At 42.4% G+C, this 21,349-nt stretch overlaps 1 protein-coding gene across 2 annotated transcripts; it reads right to left on the reverse strand.

Moving 5' to 3' along the window:
• Positions 1–1,772: 1,772 nt before the first annotated feature.
• DYRK2 (dual specificity tyrosine phosphorylation regulated kinase 2) lies at positions 1,773–16,967 on the reverse strand. 2 transcript variants are annotated; one of them, XM_054632018.2, is made up of 3 exons: positions 16,524–16,964; positions 15,635–15,771; positions 1,773–7,517 (listed from the first exon to the last, which is right to left on the reverse strand). In XM_054632018.2, exons 1-3 carry the CDS (start codon positions 16,576–16,578, stop codon positions 5,916–5,918), a joined length of 1,794 nt encoding a protein of 597 aa, XP_054487993.1. In that variant the 5' UTR covers positions 16,579–16,964; the 3' UTR covers positions 1,773–5,915. The 2 variants fall into 2 exon arrangements, with proteins under 2 accessions (XP_054487993.1, XP_054487994.1); XM_054632019.2 differs by lacking the exon at positions 15,635–15,771 and having other exon boundaries at positions 16,524–16,967.
• Between the last annotated feature and the right edge of the window lie 4,382 nt (positions 16,968–21,349).

Here is a 21,349-nt window from a genome sequence, read left to right on the forward strand (position 1 = left end):
TTTTTCCACTGAATTAATAGTCTATCAATTGTTTAAGACACTGAAATATTTAAGATTTCCCCATTCTCAACCTGATACTGCTGAAATTCTTAGATGTCCATGGAACCCCAGAAGGATCATGCTTACCCAAAACCTCCATGGAACCCCAGAAGGATCATGCTTACCCTTACAAATAGGTCTCGCCCTATTTGTCTTACCAGTAGTGCCTTTTTTCCCTCTCCATACCAACTCCTGACCACAGGGCAGCCCTATACAGACACATTCCATAGTACCTTTTTCTTTTCTTAAGTCTTGAGCAAGAGTAAAATTCCTGCTGGATCCTTCAATAAGCAGATCTTTAAAAACTGGGACAAGATGGCATTTTGAAGAGAAGCAACAGCATCTGTAAGTGAACAAGACAGTACCTGATGATCATTAAACTTCTTGCATTCTTTACTGAGTTTTCTGTAAAAACAGGAGATGCACAGCTGATATACGAAGGTAGACAGATTTTTCACAAAAGGAAGCACTGTGGAGATAACAGCAACTACAGACTGTCATTCAGGGTGGGCTTCCAAGGGTTGCATTTTAGGGAGGGATCTGAGCTCTTAAAGACTAGGAAGGAAGTGCTCACAGAAGGCAACACAAATTCTCCACCAGCTCCTGGGAGTCTCAGAGAATAGCACAGGCCAAAAGCCAACTTCCAGACAACTGAAATGAAGTGAGAAGGCCCTGACCCTTCTTCAAATGAGAAAACAAAGGTGAGAAAATAGTGCAAAAGTTGGCAAGAGGATTAGAGAGCTGGAGTGAGTTAGTTAAACTTCTTTCAATAAAATAGTTTAAGTAACTAAAACCAAAAAAAGGCCTTTGTCCTCAGAACACAATCACAAACAAATAGGCCACAAATATGTAATTTTTGGCTCACTGCTCTTTGGGGCTGTAAACTGTATCTATCTATACTTATTATTGATGGGGTTTGTGCTCTAAAATCTCCCAACTATGCTGAATAGGAAACAATAAAAAAGTCCAATTAAAATCCCTTGATTTCAGCCTGGGCTCACCCAAACCAGAAAGCTTTTCAGAGAAACTGCTCTGGGTGCAGGTGCACATGGACATCACCAAGTAGAGAATGTCACCAATCACCTACGAGGCAGCTCTGCACTAAAGGGTGAAATTCCTCTGGATGTATTCATGAACAGAACTTAGCTCAGTCTAGCCTGTTTAGTATGTTCTCATTATCCTGGGACTTCACAGAGTCTGACAAGCTCTGAAAATTCAGTCTGACACAAACATTAGTGCAGAAATCTGGGTCTTTTAAAAGCAAATTTAAGAAAAAGAATACACACTGTAGCGGTCTCAATCAAGTATTTCTTATAAAATCAGACCTACTGTTATTTTAAAAAATCTGTCAAAAACAGTTAGAACAGCCACATCCACAAAATTCCTGCCAAAGATCTTTTCTCTGTAGGGGGCAAATAAAAATACAAAACTTACTACTTTCTAAGTCCTAAGAAGAACTATAGAAACCACAGGGCAAAAGCAGCCTTTGGGCAATATTCAAGGCTGTCAAGACACATAAAGCAGTAGAAGAGTCATCCTCCAGCAATGGTTGATTGCTATATACAGATACCAGCAAGAAAGCTCGGGGACAAAGGCACTGCTGCCGCTGACTGAGCAGGCTAGGAGAAGGCCTTTCCACATTTAAGAAATGTCAGCATTCCAAGGGCTTTCTTTACTACAAAAACCCCCAAAGTACAGTGGACTACAAAAAACCCCAAAGTACAGTGGACAGATTCAAAGTAGGACATAAAATTTTATTCTGAAATGATCTCTGGCCACAACAATAAAATGTAACAAATATTCACTAGAACAGTCTTAACTCCTGTCATCAGCTGTACAATACATACAGTATCATAAAACTGGCCACTAGGATTAAAACCCACTACAACATCTTTAATGTTAAGTGGCAACAGCAGCATCTCACAGAAAATTATACATAAATATATACACAGTCCACATTCAATCATTTTTCACATGTTTTCAGTACACACAGTTGCAGCATATTACAGTCACGTGTCTAAGTCATTGCCCAATAAAAACCCAAGCTACTGCTTAGATGCAATTGTAGCAGTTGAACTGAATAATTACAATTTGTAGCAGAGATGTACAAGCCCCTAGAAACAATAATTCACAAATGTTATTTTATTCAAATGCTACCATAGTATTACACTGGGCAATATTCTAATCTTTGCAGACCGTAAAAAGAGTTCTTTCTGCATTATCACAAATATTACTGATGGAAAAAAAATTAACAAATGGAGAGCATTAAATAATGCACACCCCTTGCTTAAAGATTTTAATATTGCCCGATGCTACTTATGTCTTTTAAGTGTTTTCAACATTCCCATGAAGTCATTTGTAACTCCAAACCACCCACCAAGTTAAAAGTGGCTTAAGTGCCTTGCACCCAAATTGTAAAAATCCCTGGTCACTTTTATAAGAGCCAGGCACATATAAAAGGAATGCACTTTGGTTCATACCAAATGCCCTGGGATTAAATCACACTATAAAACTAAAGAGTTTGAGGTAAATTTTTACAAATACAGTTGATTTCTGTCTAGTGTCACTATAACAAAAAATTATTTTAAAAAAATCAATTTGATGTTAAAGTACAACCAATGACGAAGGGCCATCTTTAACCCCTTAATGAGACGGTACTACAAGAACAGAGTGTCCTCTCCACCCTAGCAGTGTGATTGCCTTATTGTTTCTATTAAGGCCTCGATCATCTACAGGATGTTTTAAGACAGGTATAGCACTTAAAAATAGATTTCATCCCTACTAAGCAGTATTCCAAGGGTTAAAGAGGCCAAGATGCATTTATAACAAAAGGCACATTGTTAACACCAAGGGCACAATCCATCCTCTATCCTTAATCTACACATCTTGCATCACTCTCTTGTTCCAACATTTAAGTGGTAATGAACACACCAGTGGTGCAAGAAACTGAGCCAAGTGAGACTGCAACCAAAGACAACACTGCGCTGTTACTAAATCTGAAAATAGCTCAGACGTCCCCAGACAATGGTAACATGTGAGACTAAGCACTGTTTCCAAGCCAACTTCTATCAGCCTAATTATCAGAGCCCTTAGAATAAAATCACATCAAAGCAAGAGGCAACATCCTTCCCCCCTCCCCCCCTTTTTTTACAGGTATAAATAAGCTACAATAAAATGCAGCTACATCACTTAAAAACCTTGAAGTAGCTGCTCCTTTAGTATAGAGGAAGTTCCACTGTATCTGGGTTAAAAAAATAGCTCTTCACACTATAGTTTGGCCTTTAAGTTTCCGGTAGCATTTATGAAGAAGGTGGATCATAAATGCATTATTGGCATTAAGAACTGGTTACATGAAAAAAAAAATTAGTGGTTGTAGCCCATTAATGACCCATGAACATCACAAATGTTTTCACCTTTAAGTTGCCACAAAAGGCAGGAACATGTATCAATGTCTGCTTTAAAAAATATCATGGGAGATGATTCTTCTTTCACCCTTATCATCAGCATCCCTATTTCGCGACTTTTGCCAGAAGAGTTAAGGTAGAAAGGAGTGGTAAAGCCAAGCAGGTGGTGGAGGAAGTAAAGATTCCCTGTTACTGTAGAAAAATACATAGAATTGTATTCCCAAAGTCATGAGAGTTAGTTAATTCTACATTAAAATTAATATATCTCTTTTCCAGACTTAGAATTTACTGAACATAATTTACTGGATATTAATATTCTAAACCCCACTTTTCTTAGAAGTATTATATTTCATTTTTAACATGATTTCACACATGTTTACATATTGCACTTATATATATGGTATAAAGTTGTGAACAGTTAACACGAAATAATTTAATTTGACTAGAGGCAAGAAATTATCTTTTTATTTTAAAAAGAAAGAAAAATGGTTGATTGACAGTCTAATTTTTACATTTATCAATCAACAAATAACATCCTCTACTCAGAAATTATTTTGGAGCTTCTTTAGGTGTTGACTTTTTGGCAAGAAGTTCAGCGATATGTTTCCTGAGAATTCTGTCATATTTTTCTTTATATCCCTCCCCCAGTCTTACATTAAATTAAAAAATAAAACAAACCAACAAAGAAAAATTAAGCTGTAAGTGGTAAATTAACCAATATGAAGGAGAACTTAACCGGAAACTTTCTTGGCCTCTCAGGGGACCATGCTTTAAGTAATTTTCATAATTTGTACAAGTAACTCAGTAAAATCTGTGCATATAAATGTTGTTTGTAAGTAAAGTTACTGAGGTTTAATGCAATCCATTCTAGTATGTCTTATTCTAACATCCATTAACACTTAAGGATTTTTCTACTTAGTTTAAAATTCCCTTTTCGTATGTTTTATACATCCAATGTAGACCACAGCCATTGTATGAATCAAAATACTGATCTCAGATTTAAACTGTTCCTGTTGAAAACATGCTACAACATGTGAATACCTCTCGTAGGTCTAGATACTATTCTTTAGTAGACCGTCTTTCTTCCATGAATGCAGTTAAAAGTAAAAAAGAAAAACCAAGCATTAGCACACACACATGTGAACAAATCTACACGTATCTCTAACTGTTCTTTCAAAGTCCATTTTCATCAACAAATGCCAAAGATTAAATCAAATCCCAAGTGCTTAGCTTTCCTTTGCTAATTTTCCCTTATTAGAAAATATCTAGGATGGTGTCTTCCAAATGAAAACCTTTCCACTGAGGACCTTTCCTTCTACAGTGAAGCTGTCTAAGGTGAAGTACTCCTTGACAGGAAGCAATGTAGTAACATCATGTTTGCCCCTACATGCAGATTTGATCTGAAGTGTAAATGTACCACAGAAGTCACAGTCACTCAAACATTGTCAGAGGAAATAAAAGCAACCTTGAAATCCATGTAGTTTAACAGTCTGGAAGTTACAGTATAAAACTGACAGAATGAGCACTTCTGCCTATGTGATTTTGGGAGATCAAGCTGCACATTAGAAAAAAAACAGAAGAGAAGAGATGGGGGAAAAAAAACAAAAAAGAAAAAAGGAGAACCTGTGTGAATGCTCAACGTTACAAACCTGAAATGAAATTCAGAACAATTTTGCTTTACCAACTAATCAGCCACTTTCAAATTCAGAGAAACAGACATATTGCCATTTTCATGCTTTCCAAGACCACCCGTTCCTCTCACTCTACCACGTGGCATGCAAAGTAAGTCATTTTAGCCCCGGTGTTATTTTTTGCATTATGTTTAAATGATCGTTTTAACCAAAGCCCGTAACTTTTAAATTGAGAAAGTATTCCATAGGAGGTGATGGTATTTCTAGTGATACCATGACTTTCTCTGGGCTACCACATAAAAAATGACAATAGAACATGCTATGGCTCCCCTTTAAACTACAAGTTTACAAGTGCTTAACTGTATTCTTTGAGTATTCTCCCTGGAGTCCAGTCAGTCATAGATGTAAGTGTGCACAGAATCCAGACCAAACCCATGAAATCCAAAAGGTAGTCTTTCAAATTTACCCCAGGTTAAAACTAATATGAACCATGGAAGAGAAAGGTTAATACCTTTGATACCACGCTGCAATGCATGACAGTCATGTTGTAACCAGTGGCCTGCCACTGATGTTTATTACTGTGTCACACTAGTTACAGTAAGGCTAATTGTACTGTAGAAGACAAACATTTTAAAAAATAAGTATAAAAACTTAAAGCATTGTCCCCGTATTTTTATAAAAACAAAATTAACATTTAAAATTACATTTAAAATGAGTGCTGAAAGATACAAATGAATAGATTTATTGAGCAAATAAAAATGCATAACTGAGCTAATTTTTCATACAAATAAGGCTCAGCCACATTGTATCTCTCATATTAACAGCATTGGGTTTTTCAAACTCAGCTAACGAGTTTTGGCAACACTGTTCTTTGCTGAATATTCCCATTGGCATCTGTCATCTGTGCCAAATTAGTCCTCAGTTTTGAAGCTGAGCTTGAAGTCGGAGGTAACTTGGAAATTGAAGTTATAGCACCAGTACTCTCTGAAATTCTCTTTGCTGAGGCCTTTTCCCCAGTTGGAGGTTTTGGCAACCGTCTCCTTAACCAGGGATGCCGCAAAGCCTGGCTGGGTGTCAAACGGGCTGCAGGATCCCATTCTAAACACTGTTTTAAGAAGTCAAGGAAGAGGGGATCATCACACCCCTTTAATGCGTTACCCCACTCTCTGCTCTCTGGTGGGCCACGCAGTTTTCCCCTCCGAGAGCGTCCACCATTAAGTACTACAGAGCCATCAGATAAGGTTGTGATGCTGCAATAGCGGGGATACCCCTTAGAGCTCACAAAGTTTTTCGCTCGCTTGGATGACTCTAAGAGTTTTGGAGCAGGCATGCCCAATAGTTCAATCATACAAGCCAGCTGATCTCCTTCATCTTCTCCAGGTAAAAGCGGATAACCGGTCAGAAGCTCTGCTAGGATACAGCCCAAGCTCCACATATCTATGGGCATCCCATAACGAGCACCGAGGATGACTTCGGGTGCACGATAAAACCGTGACTGAATGTAAGTGTAGACACGCTGATGCTCGTAACAGCTTGAGCCAAAATCAATCACTTTAATACCACTTCTACCCTGTTGTTTCAACAGAATGTTCTCAGGTTTAAGGTCACAGTGAATGATTCTGTTTTTGTGCAAAGCATCCAAGCACTGTAAAATTGAGTGGGCAAACTTCCGAACCAAAGGCAGGCTAAAGCCCTGAAACTTGTTTTTCTTTATTAATTCATACAGGTTCATGCTCAGCAACTCAAATGTCATGCAGATATGGCTGCGGAATGTGAAGTTTTCCAACATGTGAATAACATTCATGTTGTTATCCTTATCTTGCTTCCGAAGGTGTTCCAGGATCTTAATTTCTTCCGCAGCTTGGCGGTGGAAACGTTTTTCATTTCTTACCATTTTTAGTGCCACGTGCTGATGCATCTTGTGATCGTAGGCCTTCACCACCTGCCCAAAGCTTCCTTTCCCTATAACTTTCAGGACTTCATACCTGTATGCAATATGATCATGGGGTACTTGAATGTAAGACCCTTGCTCATCATCATACCCACAGTTGTTTGAACCACCAACAACACCTTGCCGCTTCTTTGCATTTGGACCCAAGAAGTATATTTCAGGGTAGCTAAAAATCTCATGATGTTCAAAAGCTGTTAATTTTTGCATGTATTGCTTCATTGCTTGCTCTGGTGTGATAACAGAGGTTTTCACCTTCCCTGTTCCATCTGTAGATTTTAAAGAGCTGGAGCTCCCTTGTCGCCTGTGGGCACTCTCTGTCTGTCTGTCCTGAACCACTGGCAATCCAGATTTGCCTAGCGTTGTAAGTCCATTTGGCTGCGTTGTCAGAACCGTTCTCTTGTTACTATTATCTTCAAAGAGCTGCTGAACCTGGATTTGTCCATGGCTACCAACATGTAGGTGCTCATTCATTGTGTGCTTACTGCCTCCAACCTAAAATTGAAAATAAATACATACCCAGTTAACAAGAAAGACATGAACTCCATGCTTCAACATTCACTCTGTAACCCTACATTCTGCCTAAATCACCTCAAAATGAAGTGTCTTCTTAGATGTCAATTGTTTACAGAGAATCTAAAAAATACAGCATGTATACTGTGATACTGCTGGATGCTATTAAATTTCCTGATTCTTGTTTCTCAAATGCTATTTTCATGTCTCTCCAAAATGTCTGCAACAAGGCAATCACAAGCGTGCCACCATGAGAAGCTAACAATATTTCCAAGCAATCTTCAATGCAGCAGACCTGTAACATCAAGATGCATGCTTGACTTCATAATAGTAACAGTTTTACAGATGCTGAAGATAACATACAATGCCTGTAAGAACTCAAATGGCTTATGCTTTCATCACCTGTTCTCAAGAAATCAATATTTTAACTTCTTCCTAAATTTGCTGTATATCAAAGGTTACAGATACATTTTTAAGCAATAAGGAATGTGTTGTGACACGCACAAAGAGGAAAAGAACCCACACATTTCTGAAGTTCAAGAATGCAACTGAGACAGTCACAAGTCAGCAAAACATTGCAATCAATGAAGAATAAGCATATCCTTTAGCACTCTCCCAAACCAGCCTAATGATAACTTTTAACCAAAATGAGATTTGGGGCCTTATGCAGACTTGAGTAGAGAGCAAATCTTTGCCTTGAGGAACATACAGTAACTTTATTTTATAGGAATGGAAAAAAAGCTTTAATAGATTTTAGAAAGTAGATTTGTTCTTGACAGTGTGTACATGGGAATAAACAGCAGCATTCAGCATTTTCAAGCAAACAAACAGCATAGTACTGGAGTGTGAAAACAGGTATTGCTCCAAACCTGTTATTTTTAAGAAGAAGCAAGAAATTTACAGGCATACCTGCCACTAAAATAGCTGTCCTTAAAATTCCTTATTTGCTCTCAAGTAGAGGATAATTAGTTTGTCTTCTGCCTGGTCTTACACAAATGTGGGAAGAATTCCCCTGCTGTCTCTCCAGCTGATTCACCAGTCTTAATATTTATGTCAAATTACTAACGAAAAGTTCACTGATACTGTCAGACAGATGATCAAGCCAGAGCTGAGAACACTTTTCATCTGAACTGTATTTTTTCTAGGCAGCTAAGGATAACACATCCCTTGTTCACTTAAGGTTGCTGAAATGAAATCAGAAAATGACAGTTGTGTGCTGTGATATGAGGCAATGAAATCTGTGCTGCAGCAGCAAAGTGCTTCCTAATGAGAAAACCCAGACATGCAAGGCAGACTCGAGCATACTTTGTGCTTCTGTTAAGGCATCAGTCTGATACAGCAGAAGCATATTTTTGTAAATTCACTAACTTGCTCCCAAAGACTTGCCAGCTGGACACCAGCTTCACCTTTGGACAGTATATTGAAATTTGCAGCTCTGAAACTCATATAATGTAAGAAGAAGGGCTCTCAGGGACTGCTTCTGCCAAGTTGACTGCTCTTCTGATTCCATTTTGACTGATGTTCATTCATCATTGCAGTTTGACTGTGTATGTTTGTTTGCAGAGAAATTTAGGCTCACACTGTCAAATTTGATCAATCTCATAGAAAGCACTACCACACAATCACAACTCAGAGCAAAGATGTATGTAACATTTAAGCACAATGAAGATATACAGGAAATCAACAAAAACTCCCTTCCTAGTTTGATGTCTCAAAAGCACCAGAAATTAAATCATTAAGAGGACTTCTCTTTTGCCTTCAGACAATTCCTTCAGGTCAAGTTTGAGGCACACTGCAGTAGCAGTTTCCTGAAGGTTGCCCTGATCCTGTATATGAACAGCAGTTACTGCAGAGAAATTAAAAATTGCCCCAAGAGCTGCTAAATCACCTATTTCAGAAGAACCAGATCTAGTTAGTAAGATGTGTCATAGGTTCAGCACTGGAGAGCTGCACAAGAAAGGCATAATGAAGCAGCAGAGTAAACATACAATTCCAAAGACTCAAGCTAGGAAACTCTAGGTACAAAAATTTATTCTCCAACACTAATTGAACAAAAGCAGAACATGTCTAGACAAACTGGGAGTAGGCAATATGAATGTAGACAATGAAGAAGAAAGAATAACACTGCAAAAGTAATTTTTAAGAACTTTTTAACCCAAGTACTCATTACCACAGCTCAAATCTTGAATTTTTTTCCCCTCAAGTCACCTGTTTTCACAGTTAACTATTTTCCACCCTTCCTAAGCACTGCTTGCTTCAATGTATGTACTGAGAAGTACTTCAGGGCTTGGAAAAAAACCTATATATTTATTCTGTCTCAACAGGGACTAAAAAGTTATTTTTTCTAAAAAGTGTGTTTGTGAACACATTCTGAAGTGTAAACCATGTCGTTTCCTGCACCTTCAGGCAGATTCATGGTTTTTCAAGCAGCAGAATGAAATCACTAGCATTATTCCAACTTCAACCCAAATCCTAAGTAACTGGTTTTGCCAGTTTCAGTCAGCTGCTTGGGAATGGAAATGCAGATGCAGACAGTAGCACTGGTTTTCTTTGTAGAAAATTACCACATTATCACAGGCTCTATTCCAAAAGCTGCACAGGAGAAGAGAGCTCACTCTTCTTTCAGAAAAGCCTAACAAAAAGAGTTTTAGAGCTATCAGACACAACACAACCACAAAGTACATATCAAAAATGAACTTTCCTCATCTATTTCCAACCTGGATGAGGGCTGGATTTGCACCAGTCCTTTGCTCTGCTTATCTACTTCTGGCTACTTGGGTGTCTGAGATTGCTGTCAGGCTCAGGCTTGCACTGCTCACAAGCTCCTCGAGCAACATGGCAAGTTCCTGAACCACAACTAATGGGCTTGGCAAGCTACAAAAGACTACAGCCTTCTTAGTCCCGTAGCAAACTCTTCTTAGTGCGCAAAAGCTCCACCAGCCTTTCAACCGAAACCGCATGCCTGAGAGGTTTGCAACACTTCCATTTTGCTTCTGCAGATGGACCCGTAAATTCCAGAACCAACAACCTACACAACTGACCACCTGCATGCACTTATAAAGCTTACTGATTATATATTGTGTTGTTTGTGCTCAAACCCATCCACACCTTCTAAGATTTACATATTTTGGTAGCACATATAATCAAAAAGCTACTGTTGTAAGTCTATAAAATATATTGAAATAACTGGTGAGCTTGAACCCATCTTCCTGAATCTTCTGACACCATCAATTACATAACAGCAAATATTACAATGCGGTGTTTCTTTTCTTTCTTAGTAGTTTCTCATAACTTCAAAATCACCATTAAGATCTTCTACTTTGTTATGTTCATTTTATGGAAGTTGATGACTATGCCAAAAACACTCACCTAATCTTTGAAGTAGATATACCAAGCAAAACAAAACTACACCCTAAACGATGATCAATAAATAAATAAAAAAGCAGCAAAACTTTGAGGGTGGTATTATTTGGGTTTCTTTTGCCTTCACAAATGGATTTAGGAACAGAAGTAGAACAGTAACTTACTAAGGCAACAGACCTGTAACAACAGGGAAGTAGCATAAAAATGAATCCAGCCTGCTAACAAGGTGGCAAACCCATTTACAATTCCTCTGCAGTACACTCACCCAATGCATTGATCTGCTTCAAGACCTTTTACAAGACTAATAGGACTGAACCCCACAGGAGCACGTACCTCTTCTCAACTTCATCCACCAAATACATCAAAATGTTATGTAATTGTATCATATTTCATCTTTGGAACAGTCACTTCTGTGATTATTAGCACCCTATAAAACTATCCAAGACAGACACATGATTCAGCTATATCTTATAATTTTATTTTGAGCAAAATCACAGAAAAAAGATTTTGCTGTCAATCAAAATCTAAAAAGGTTTGTAAAATTAATCTTAATAACAGAGCAATCATGATGGCCTGCTGAAACACTGCACAGGAATAAGATGTCATTATCTGCTATTACTCTGCACAGATGAGGACAAAGGGAGAAACAGTGTTCTAAAGTAGTAACTTAATTAAAGAATAATTGTTACACTATATACCCCTTTCTTCACAGCACTTCTGGGCATGACAGTTTCAGCCCTACTGTGTCAAACACACAAGAGGCATATGGTATCAGGTGCAGCATGCTTCACTGCCTATTTTGTGGACTACGAAACAAAAGCCTCAGCAAAGGTACAAAAGGCCTTTTTTTTCCTCGATAAACTAATTAAAAAACATTCCTCTGTTCAGAACTAAAAATACTTGCTAATTATACTGGATTATCTCTAATGGTTTTATCATGAGTATAGGTTTTATACACCAAAAAAGACTAAGCCTTTGTTGAGCTTGGGGCTCAACAAGAGTGGCAGAAGGAATACACCACTCAGATTTTTGCTGTTGTTGTATCTAGTCCATATAAGCTTATTTTTTGAAAAGTTAAACATAACTTCATATAGCAAATATTTTCACAGACTGAACTATGCCTCAAGAGTGATACTGATTCTTAATTTTTTTAAATTCTGTTAGGGGTGCAGTGAGTTTGAATACTTCTGGGACACCCTGCATTTATTACACAGGATGAAACTCAAAAGGACAGCCAATGTACACTAAAATGAACTCCTTGGGTTAGGTGAACTATACAAATATGACAGATGTGCCCAAAAGTACTGCAGTTCCTACAGCACCACAGTCCCAGCTGCTGGAACCCAAATTTCACAGCTGACCCCCATAGCCCTTGAAAGTTAAGATAGCCTCATATTCCCCCCAGATACAAATTTTAAATAGAGGAAGAAACATCCAAAGAAAATGAGATGTAGTAAAATCCAGATCATGACTGCATAGTTATTTCCACTCAAATGTGACAGTATTTCTGTGGCAATTTAATAGATGAAAACACCACAATAAGAAGGTATTTGCTTTGGTTTTACCTGCTTTAAAGCAGATGACAATAGAAAAATTAGCAGCATGTGACCTACCAGGTCTTTGCATTAACAGAGTCCAGAAATCTCTGTTCCATTATAATGTAAGTCAATTAAAAAAATTAAATTAAAAAAGCAAGACTAATACAATGACTGATGCAAAAGTATATGGGTAAACATTCAACGCTGGTGGCTAAAGAAAATAGGCTTGCTGTACAGAAATCTTAGGGCTTGAAGGAGGGAGGGCACTGAATCATGCATTGTAAATGGGTTGTTTTACAGTACTAGACAGGAGGATAAAAACATTAATACTGGTATACTGCAAGAGAAACAAACAGCGCAGAATGCAGGAATACATGCCAAGCAAGAAAGAACAGAGACAGAGATGAGTCTGGAAGAGGGACTCACAGACAGGTTGGGATTTATACAAGCAGAGCAGCAGGCAAGCAAGATAATCTCTACTGCAGCATGTCAACTGGATGTTACGAGACCATAATGAAATAGGAGAGAGTGAATGGAAAAAGGTTCCAATCATCACAGCAAGAACTTAAGGCTTCCAAAGAGAAAGCACTGACTTTGGAAAGGAAAATGAAGAGGACAAGGGGTTGGAAACAGGTTCATGTTTTCCACCACAAGGCAAAGAAGACAGCCAGGGATGGAAGCATACACAAATAAGCCTAGGATGAAGGCACACTTAAAAAAAATAAACAAAACCTTTCCCTAGTTGAACACAAAACCCCGCCTGCTTAGCAACAAAGGCTGCTGTGCTTGCGAAGACTGCCACCAAAACCTCTGTCCCATTTTACGAAGCTTGTGTAAAACATCATCTTCTCCCCTTCTACCCATGCTATTTATAATCTACCAAACAATTAAATTTCACCTGACAGTAGGAGACCACAGTTTCAGCAGAGGCTGGATCACACAAGTAAGAAATATGACAGGTAGTTGACTTCTTCCCCGTCTGCATTAAAAGAAAAACCCTTCAGCCTAAACAAAACGTAACTTCTACCTCAGTTTCTCTCCCAATTAGCATACACACATACTATGCACACTTATATACAAACACCAGCAGTTCACCCACTTAAGCACACCATACGTTCTGAAAGTTTGAAACACAAACAGAAATCTTCTGGTTTTAGCTATTACAGATACAACAGAGATGAAAACAGCCTAAGCAAATGGACACTAGAAGGAAAATAATTTAACAAAACTGAAAAGACCCATTTTAAACAGGCCTGATTGGAGGAAGTGGTGGGACGCAAAACCAATGGTTTCAATCTGTCAGTGTCAGCTGAGGTCAGTAGGCCTAAGTTTACAGAACAGATACCGCCCCCCTTTTTTTCAGGTTAAAATCCAGCATTCTGGTGTCAAATCTGATCCTTACCACAAAAAGGTATGTTAGCAAACCACAAAATAACCACCTACAAAGGCAGTATGAGGCATTTCTGTAATAGCACCTGAGGCTAAAAAACCACTGTAGAGTAGGCTCTTTATCACAAAGGAAAGACAGACTTTGAAATAGTCAGAATCTAGAGGGACATGATCCATCACCATACAATGCTTGGTCATTCCTGGGTGCTTCCATAAGTACACATATATATGCTACATATAAACACAGGCACACATACACAGTCACATACTTGTAAAGATACTTGGAACACAGAAATGTAACACTTGAACACCCCTTGAATGCTTTTATAAAGACTGCATCTTTACATACATATATATATATATATATACATACACACACACAGACACTATATATAATATATATATACACAAAATCTTTGTGTAAGGATACCAAAATTCTGTACTTCCAAAATTAGTAAGTAGTCACAGAAAAATAGCTGGACCACCATGGTTTCACAAATCCTAAATTAAATCTGGGCTCTGTTACATGTGAGCCCTTGCATGATTGGTGCCCAGGCTGTTTGTACTATGTTCCTTCTTCTATGATTTTATTTAAACAAACCCTTAAGCTGTTGACCCAGCTCTAAAATCAAGCAGCGCTTAACTGGTATACAAATGTGAAAAAAATTGGCCTTATATACTAACAAACAATTCAGACATGTACTCTAGCTACATAAATATACAATGGAGTTGATCTCAAGCATGCAACTCCACCTTGAATTTGCAGAATACTCCTCACTCCTTTTGAGAATACCCTATATATATATATTTACTGATTTTTTATTTAACTTAAGACAATTCTTGCTGCAAATGGATTTGAATAAGGTGTTTTACCCCTGGAAAGTCACTGAAACACTAATATCTAAATGCACAGTTTCACCTTCCACTAGCCCATAATCACATTACCATTTAAAGCTCTGCCATATGTTTACATGGATAGTATGTGAGCAGCCACGAAGAACTCATTAATTCTATGAAAAGTATGCTATCAATGCCTTTCAGGGTCAGTATGAAATCTTTCAGAATGTAAAAGGAAATGTATGCAATAAAAATTTCAGATATTTAGTGTTAACACGACAGTATATAGACCCCTCTCTCTCCTCTGTCATGCCTTCAGGACAGAGATACCTCCTCTTACCCATATATAGTGGCATACTTGGGAAGTTTCATTCCTAGTAGATTAACTAGGAGTGGGAGATAACGTGAGATATTACAGAACCGGAATACAACACCCTTTTTGTGCCATCAGCGGTTATTTCTTTATAGATAAACTACTGCAGCAATAAAGGCAGATTCATCCAATCACTGTCCCTGAGCACAGCGATAGCTATCTCTAGGGAAGACTGCGATCGGCCTGAGCTGATCAGACATCTGAAGGGGAGAGGAGCCTTCATTTTTCACCACAGTTCATACGACATTTTAATCACGGGGGCTAACCTCATCTCAAAATACGTATTCACCAGAACATCTCCTCTATGCGAGTGTGAAAGATCGAATTTGTCTCTGAAAATGAGACACAAAACCAGCCTGAAGGGGAGGAGGGGAGGGAGCTGGGGAAGGAGAAAGCAATGTGTGCAGTTACAGGGTCCCAGCCTCACAACAAGCATGCACATTTCATCGGAGCCTGCAGAAATCCACCGCACGTTGCTCCAGCACCACGCTGCGCCCCGGGGGGGGCCCATGCGCGCTCGGTACCGCCGCTGGGCACACCTGGCGAGCCAGACGCCCCTTCCCCGCTCCCCGTCCGCACCCTCCCCTGCCCGGGCTCACCGTGTGGGAAGCGTTGCTGGCCCTGAGCGGCGGCAATGCGAGGGGCGATGGCGGGCCGGTCCCAGCTCCTGCCCGGGAGACCCCGGCTCCGGTGCCCGGGGAAGACGGCAGCGGGCGGCCGCTGTCCCCTGCCCTGCCTGCGGAGAGCAGAGGGGTGAGCGCGGCGGGCAGCTGCGGCCCCTCGGGCAGCGAGCCCGTCGGGGCGGCGGCCCCAGCGCTCGGCCGGCACCGCCGCCCGACTTGCTTGAGGCAGAAGCCATTAAAAGCTAATCACCGCCGCGGCGCACACACGCACCGATCCGGCTAATAGCGCGGGCGGGCCGCGCTCGCCCGGCTAAGCCCTTCATCTGAGATTAACCCGCCACCGGCAGGCGCCTAACCGGGAGAACGAGCCGGCTCTGCTCCGCGCACGCCTCGGGGCTGGACGGCTGCCCGCGCCTCCCGCCTCCCCCCAAGCCGTCTGGCCCGAAGAAATCCCGGCGCCGCCGGGGACCCGCCAGGAGTTCACAAGTCTGCCGCGGGAAGCGGCGGCGAGCACCGCTGCCCCTTGTCAAACGCCGCCGCTCCGGCACCCGCGGCGATCCCCAGGTCTCCTTGGGTCGTTTCCCTGCGTGATTTCTCTCGGGCCCCCGCTCACCCCGCCCCGCTCCCCCGAGGCGAACTCGCCACCCGCACCACAGCGGCTCGGCGGAGCCCAGCGCGCAGCCCCCGACGGCCCCCCGGGCTCGGCTGCCGCGGGGGGAGGGCGGATCATTGTTCGACACGCACGGCACCTCTGCGGCGGCGGCCGCGGGGCCCCCGAGCCCCCCCGCCCCCGTCCCCCTCCGCCGGGCCTCCGCAGCCCGGCCCAGCGGTGGCGGTCGCGGCGGCCCTCGCTCGCTCTCCTTACCGGCTGGATAGGCAGCACCAGCGGCGGCGCTAGCCGAGGGTTTTCTGGTTAACATGGCCGCTGGAGAGGAGGGAGAGGAAAAGGCATGTCAGGGTGGCTCTCCTCCGCTGCTCCTCGGCCTCTCCGGGCGGCGTCTGCCTCTCTTCTCCGATCAGCTACACCCAGACCCAGACACGTCCTGCGCTGCATCCCCCTGGCCCCGGGCCGGCCGGACAGACCCTCCAACGGCCCGCCGTCGCCTCCCGCCGCAGCAGCAGCAGCAGCCGAGCCGCCGCCGCAGCCCCCGGCCCAAGCTCATCACCTCCCCCGCCCCCGCCCCCGCCCCGGTCGCCCCGGTCCCCTCGCAGGGAGGAGGGGGCAGCAGCAGGCGGCCGGACAGGACCCTCCTCCTCGCGCGGCGGAGCGGGGACAAACAGCGCACAGGATCGGCAGTCCCCGCCCCGTCGGCCGCGTGCCCTCCTTCCGTCCCTCCCCGCCGCTCCCTCCTGTTCCCTACCGCTCCGCCGCCGCGGAGGCGGCGCGGCCCGCGGCTCCCCCCGGGCGCCGCACGTCCGCCCGCCCGCCCTCCCATCCGCACAACGGCCGCGCCGCCCGCGCGCCCTGCCCGCACAACGGCCCCGCCGCGCGGGAGCGGGCCCGGGGCGCGCCCGGCCGTTGGGCAGCGCGGCCGCACGGCCATGATGGGCCCGCAGGGCGGCGCGGGCACAGCCACGCACGGGGAGCGGCTCCGGCCCCGGCAGCCCCGGCGTGCGGTGCGCGAGCGGGAGGGAGCGATGCCGCGGGGAAATGGGCGTGCGTGGGGCAGAGGAGCCGGGGCATGGCCAGCTCGTCAGGCGGCGGGGACCACTCTGTCAGAGCGGGAAGACAAAGGTGGCCCCGTGGGACGAGGGGTAAATAACTTGAAACGCATAGAGTTTAAGTGAAGACTTTTAAAAAAAGGGAAAAAAGAAGCTTTTGGGATTGCCCTGGAGGCGTAAGTGTCTCAGCCTAGAATGAGAGTGCGAGGGGCGTTATTGGCCTTGTTTTCCGAACTGCACGATGTGCTTTGTGGAGTACAATGCTTTGAATTCCTGGTTTGTCAGCTCGAACGTCATTACTGCCAAAAATAGAAGACTGAGCATTTGCCCCGCTTGGAACAGCATTGAAGTGAACTGTCCTACCTATGTTCAGCCCTTTTTGAAGTCCATACAGACCTCGCAGGTTTTTCTTTGGAAACAGCTGGTAGATGTATAGACTGACCTCCCTTCCTCACCTTCCACAGAAAAGACAGAAAAATGAATCTCTGCTTTCCCTATGTCTAAGCAAAAAAAAAACCAAAACAAAACAAAAAAAAAAACCCCAACAAAATAAATCCACACCTTTGCCTCTTCCAGTGCCACAAACACATGCATAAGCAAAGACGTTTCCTGTACTGATGCAAAGAAATAATCTCCCTAACCCCTCCTGTCACATAGAGAAAACAATCACACCCACCTAATCTTTTCCCTCCACTGTAGCTGAAAGAAAGCTTTGTCTTCCACAATATCCCCCAGATGTCCACAGGCACTCCCAATGTCCCTTCCCATTGGTTGCCAGGTGTATAAATGCTGTTTTTTGATTACTTTCTGTATTTTCTCATCATTTTCACAAGCAGTGCATGCACATCAAAGGTATCTGCATATCAAACACTCTGATAACATTAGTCTTCTGAGATACCTTAAATGCTTCAGGAATGGCAGAAAAAAAAAAGATATTTTCCTAGTAAGTCTGGGGAGGGGTGGAAGGGAAGCTTGTTCATGCTCGGGCTAGATAAAAAACTGGAATTGATACCAATTACCTTGTTGTAGGGCTTCCAGGAGTTCTTTATCTTGAATGATGTGCCTTTTCTGACTGTCAGTGTCACAGATGGTTTCATGCATGTTCAGAGGTTGCACCTGAACACTGAGATAAGACAAAGCCCTCTAAATTGTCCTGATTCAACCCCTTTCCAGTTGAGTACACCTTTCACAGTATGCTTTCCACAGTTTATTCAAACACTCTTGGACTGCTATGAAGACTATGTAAAAAATGGAGCTAGTCTATCACATAGTAAACAGTATTTAAATTAACTCAGTGGGAACAAATTACAGTGGTGCCTGTCCAGCTATTCTCTTTCTAAGACTGTGTGCACTGTAAGCATTAGTCTTGAATCCTGTTAGTGGCCTTGGGCCTGCTTGGATGCCTTTCTTTCTCTGCCTCTTTCTCCATCTGCAGCCCATCCTTCAAGGATAGTACCTGATGGAGTCTAAATTGCAACTCAAGGGCAAGCCCACCTTGATTCTTTCTGAATGCAATGCAAGAAACTTCAGTTTAAAAGCCCTTTTCATGCAGAATTTAAAATGATAAAGAGGAGGAACATGGCAATATAATCGCAAAATACCATGGTTGCAAATAGCAATGCCTTTAACAGGCATCTCTTTAAAATCATAGAGGCAGATATTAAAAGAAGAAAGCAAAACCTAAATACTCAAAGACAAAGCAAAGGTTAATTATTTCATGGTCAAGCCTTACACTCAGAGATCTGAACTATTTCCTGTTGAGCATCCACAAGACTTTCTTCTCTGTGATACTGGCCATACTGAGCATATGGGCACTTTCCAGAGCAGTGCTACATAGGATGACATCAACAGGCTTCAGTTCCCAGGACAGAAATAAGTGTTAGGCAGCTGACAGGAGAAAGTGTACGGTGCTCAGAAATTAGAGAGTAAAATGAGTCAGGATTTTATTGATCCTTTTTCCTGCTCACTCAGCTTTTATTACTCAAAGGTTTGAACTAACCTGTAATGATAGAAGATTAGTCTTCCTTTTCTTGCAAACAAATCCTCTGAGTATTCATGAGTGACAGACTACGAAGAATCATAGAATAGTTTAGGTTGGAAGGGACTTTTAAAGGCATCTAGTCCAACCCCCTGCAATGAGCAGGGACAGTTTCAACCAGATCAGGTGGCTCAGAGCCCTGTCCAACCTGACCTTGAATGTTTTCAGGGATGGAGCATCCTCACATCTCTAGTGGTACCAACTGTGCCAGTGTTTCATCACCCTTGTAAGAGATTTCTTCCTCATACCTAGTCTGAATCTATCCCCGTTGAGTATAAAAATTGTACCCCTTGTCCTGTTGCAACAGGTCCTACCAAAAAGGTTGTCCCCATCATTCTTATAAGTCCCCTTTAAGTGTCATAAAGCCACAATAAGGTTTCCCTGGAGGCTTTTTTTCTCCAGGCTGAACAACCCTGCCTGCCTCAGCCTGTCTTCACAGTGGAGGTGCTCTATTCCTCTGGTCATTTTTGTGGCCTTCCTCTGGACCCACTCCAACAGGCCCAGCTGGTACTTGCAAGGGACTTGTAAGGTAGTATCATCAAAGCAGTTGTTTTTAAGAAATATCTGAAAATTTTATTTCCAGACAGGTATCCAAGGAGGCCTGTTGACTGGAAAGTGCCAGCTCAGTGGGACAAGGGCAGTAACTGGTTCTGTGCCACAGTGGGCACCTAAGGAATAAGGTGAAGGGGCAGTTGGAAGTGCTGGGGACAATCAGAAGGCTGCGTGCCACAGCTACTTTGGAGAGGTTTAAGTTGGTTTGTTACAGATATCAACCTCCCATGATAAACTGCACCAAGTGTTTCGGTACAAAAACTAACAACTATTCGGTAAAAATAAAGTGGAAAATCACAACCATTAAATTACAAAATTAAAATTCATTAAAAAAAAAAAAAAGCCCAACAGCACCAGAACATTCTAGAATAAAACCTGGTAACTGTAATACCTTGTCTAAAAGTGTTCCTGCCCACATAGAACATTAAAATTCATTATTGAAGATATTATTCTAGTGGTGTGGAGAGACAGAGCATGCTGTGTTTCTTGAGCCATTCAGTCAGGCCCTTGTGACCAAGAAAGATATTAATTCTAAACAGACTGTGAGGGGTTGCTGAGGTCTGTTTGTCAGGCTGCCTGGGGACCCAGTTCATATAGATTTGCCTTGTTAGAGCACTGTACTTCCTTAGCAGCCCTGTGAGATCTCCTATGCCAGTCCACTTACCTCTTCAAAGTAGGTGGGTTAAGGTTTAATTAAATGGGGCTTTGGTATGTAGTTGTAGGGCAAGCAAGGCTGGCTGGTCAGTCACAAAACATCTCTGCCACTGTGGTATTAGCAAATGCTTATGTGGTCAGGCAGCAGGGAATTCCTGAGAAGCCATGAATGCCCAAAGCTGCGGTGATGACACTGTGGGGCTCCCACAGTGACAGGTGCAGTGATTGCTCAGCACCTTGCTATGCTTTGTCCATTCTCACCAGGCACAGCACACTGTGTGTAAATAAATCACAAACTGTGCTGTAGATAAATCACACTAGGTAAAGAAAATACAGGGCTCCTCAAACATCAGGGGGTTGGAGGACATGGCACTTAGTGGCATGGCTTAGTGATAGACTTGGAACTGTTAGGATTTGTTTAACTTAAGGGTCTTTTCCAACCTAAATGATTCTGCAATTCTATGAAAAGTAGAGGTCAGACAAGCCTAGAACACAGAAAGTAAAAATGTGGTTTTCTGCCACCTTTTAATCATCCCCTCCTACTAATCAGAATTTGCATGAAGGAGGATCTTTACTAAATCTCGACATGTTTTAAAAGGTTCTTGTGAAGCAGACCTTAAATGCTGAGCTGGAGACATTAAAACACTAGAATATGTCTCACCATTAATTAAAATGGGACCAAGCCTGTTGTCTCAGACAGTAATATGTATTTTAAAAGTAAACCCTTAAGCCCAGTAAGTGGTTGCTTCAGGATGGTGTGAACACAATCAGCACCAGGTTCTTGT

This window comes from Agelaius phoeniceus, chromosome 5 (genome assembly GCF_051311805.1).
Source record: "Agelaius phoeniceus isolate bAgePho1 chromosome 5, bAgePho1.hap1, whole genome shotgun sequence".
Taxonomy (NCBI): domain Eukaryota; kingdom Metazoa; phylum Chordata; class Aves; order Passeriformes; family Icteridae; genus Agelaius; species Agelaius phoeniceus.

Coding starts and splice junctions, on each gene's coding strand:
- DYRK2 (XM_054632018.2), bottom strand. CDS start 16,578: ATGTTAACCAGAAAACCCTCGGCTAGCGCCGCCGCTGGTGCTGCCTAT. Junction 15,772..16,523: donor TGGTGCTGCCTATCCAGCCG/GTAAGGAGAGCG, acceptor TGCTCTCCGCAG/GCAGGGCAGGGGACAGCGGC. Junction 7,518..15,634: donor CCAGCAACGCTTCCCACACG/GTGAGCCCGGGC, acceptor TTTCAATTTTAG/GTTGGAGGCAGTAAGCACAC.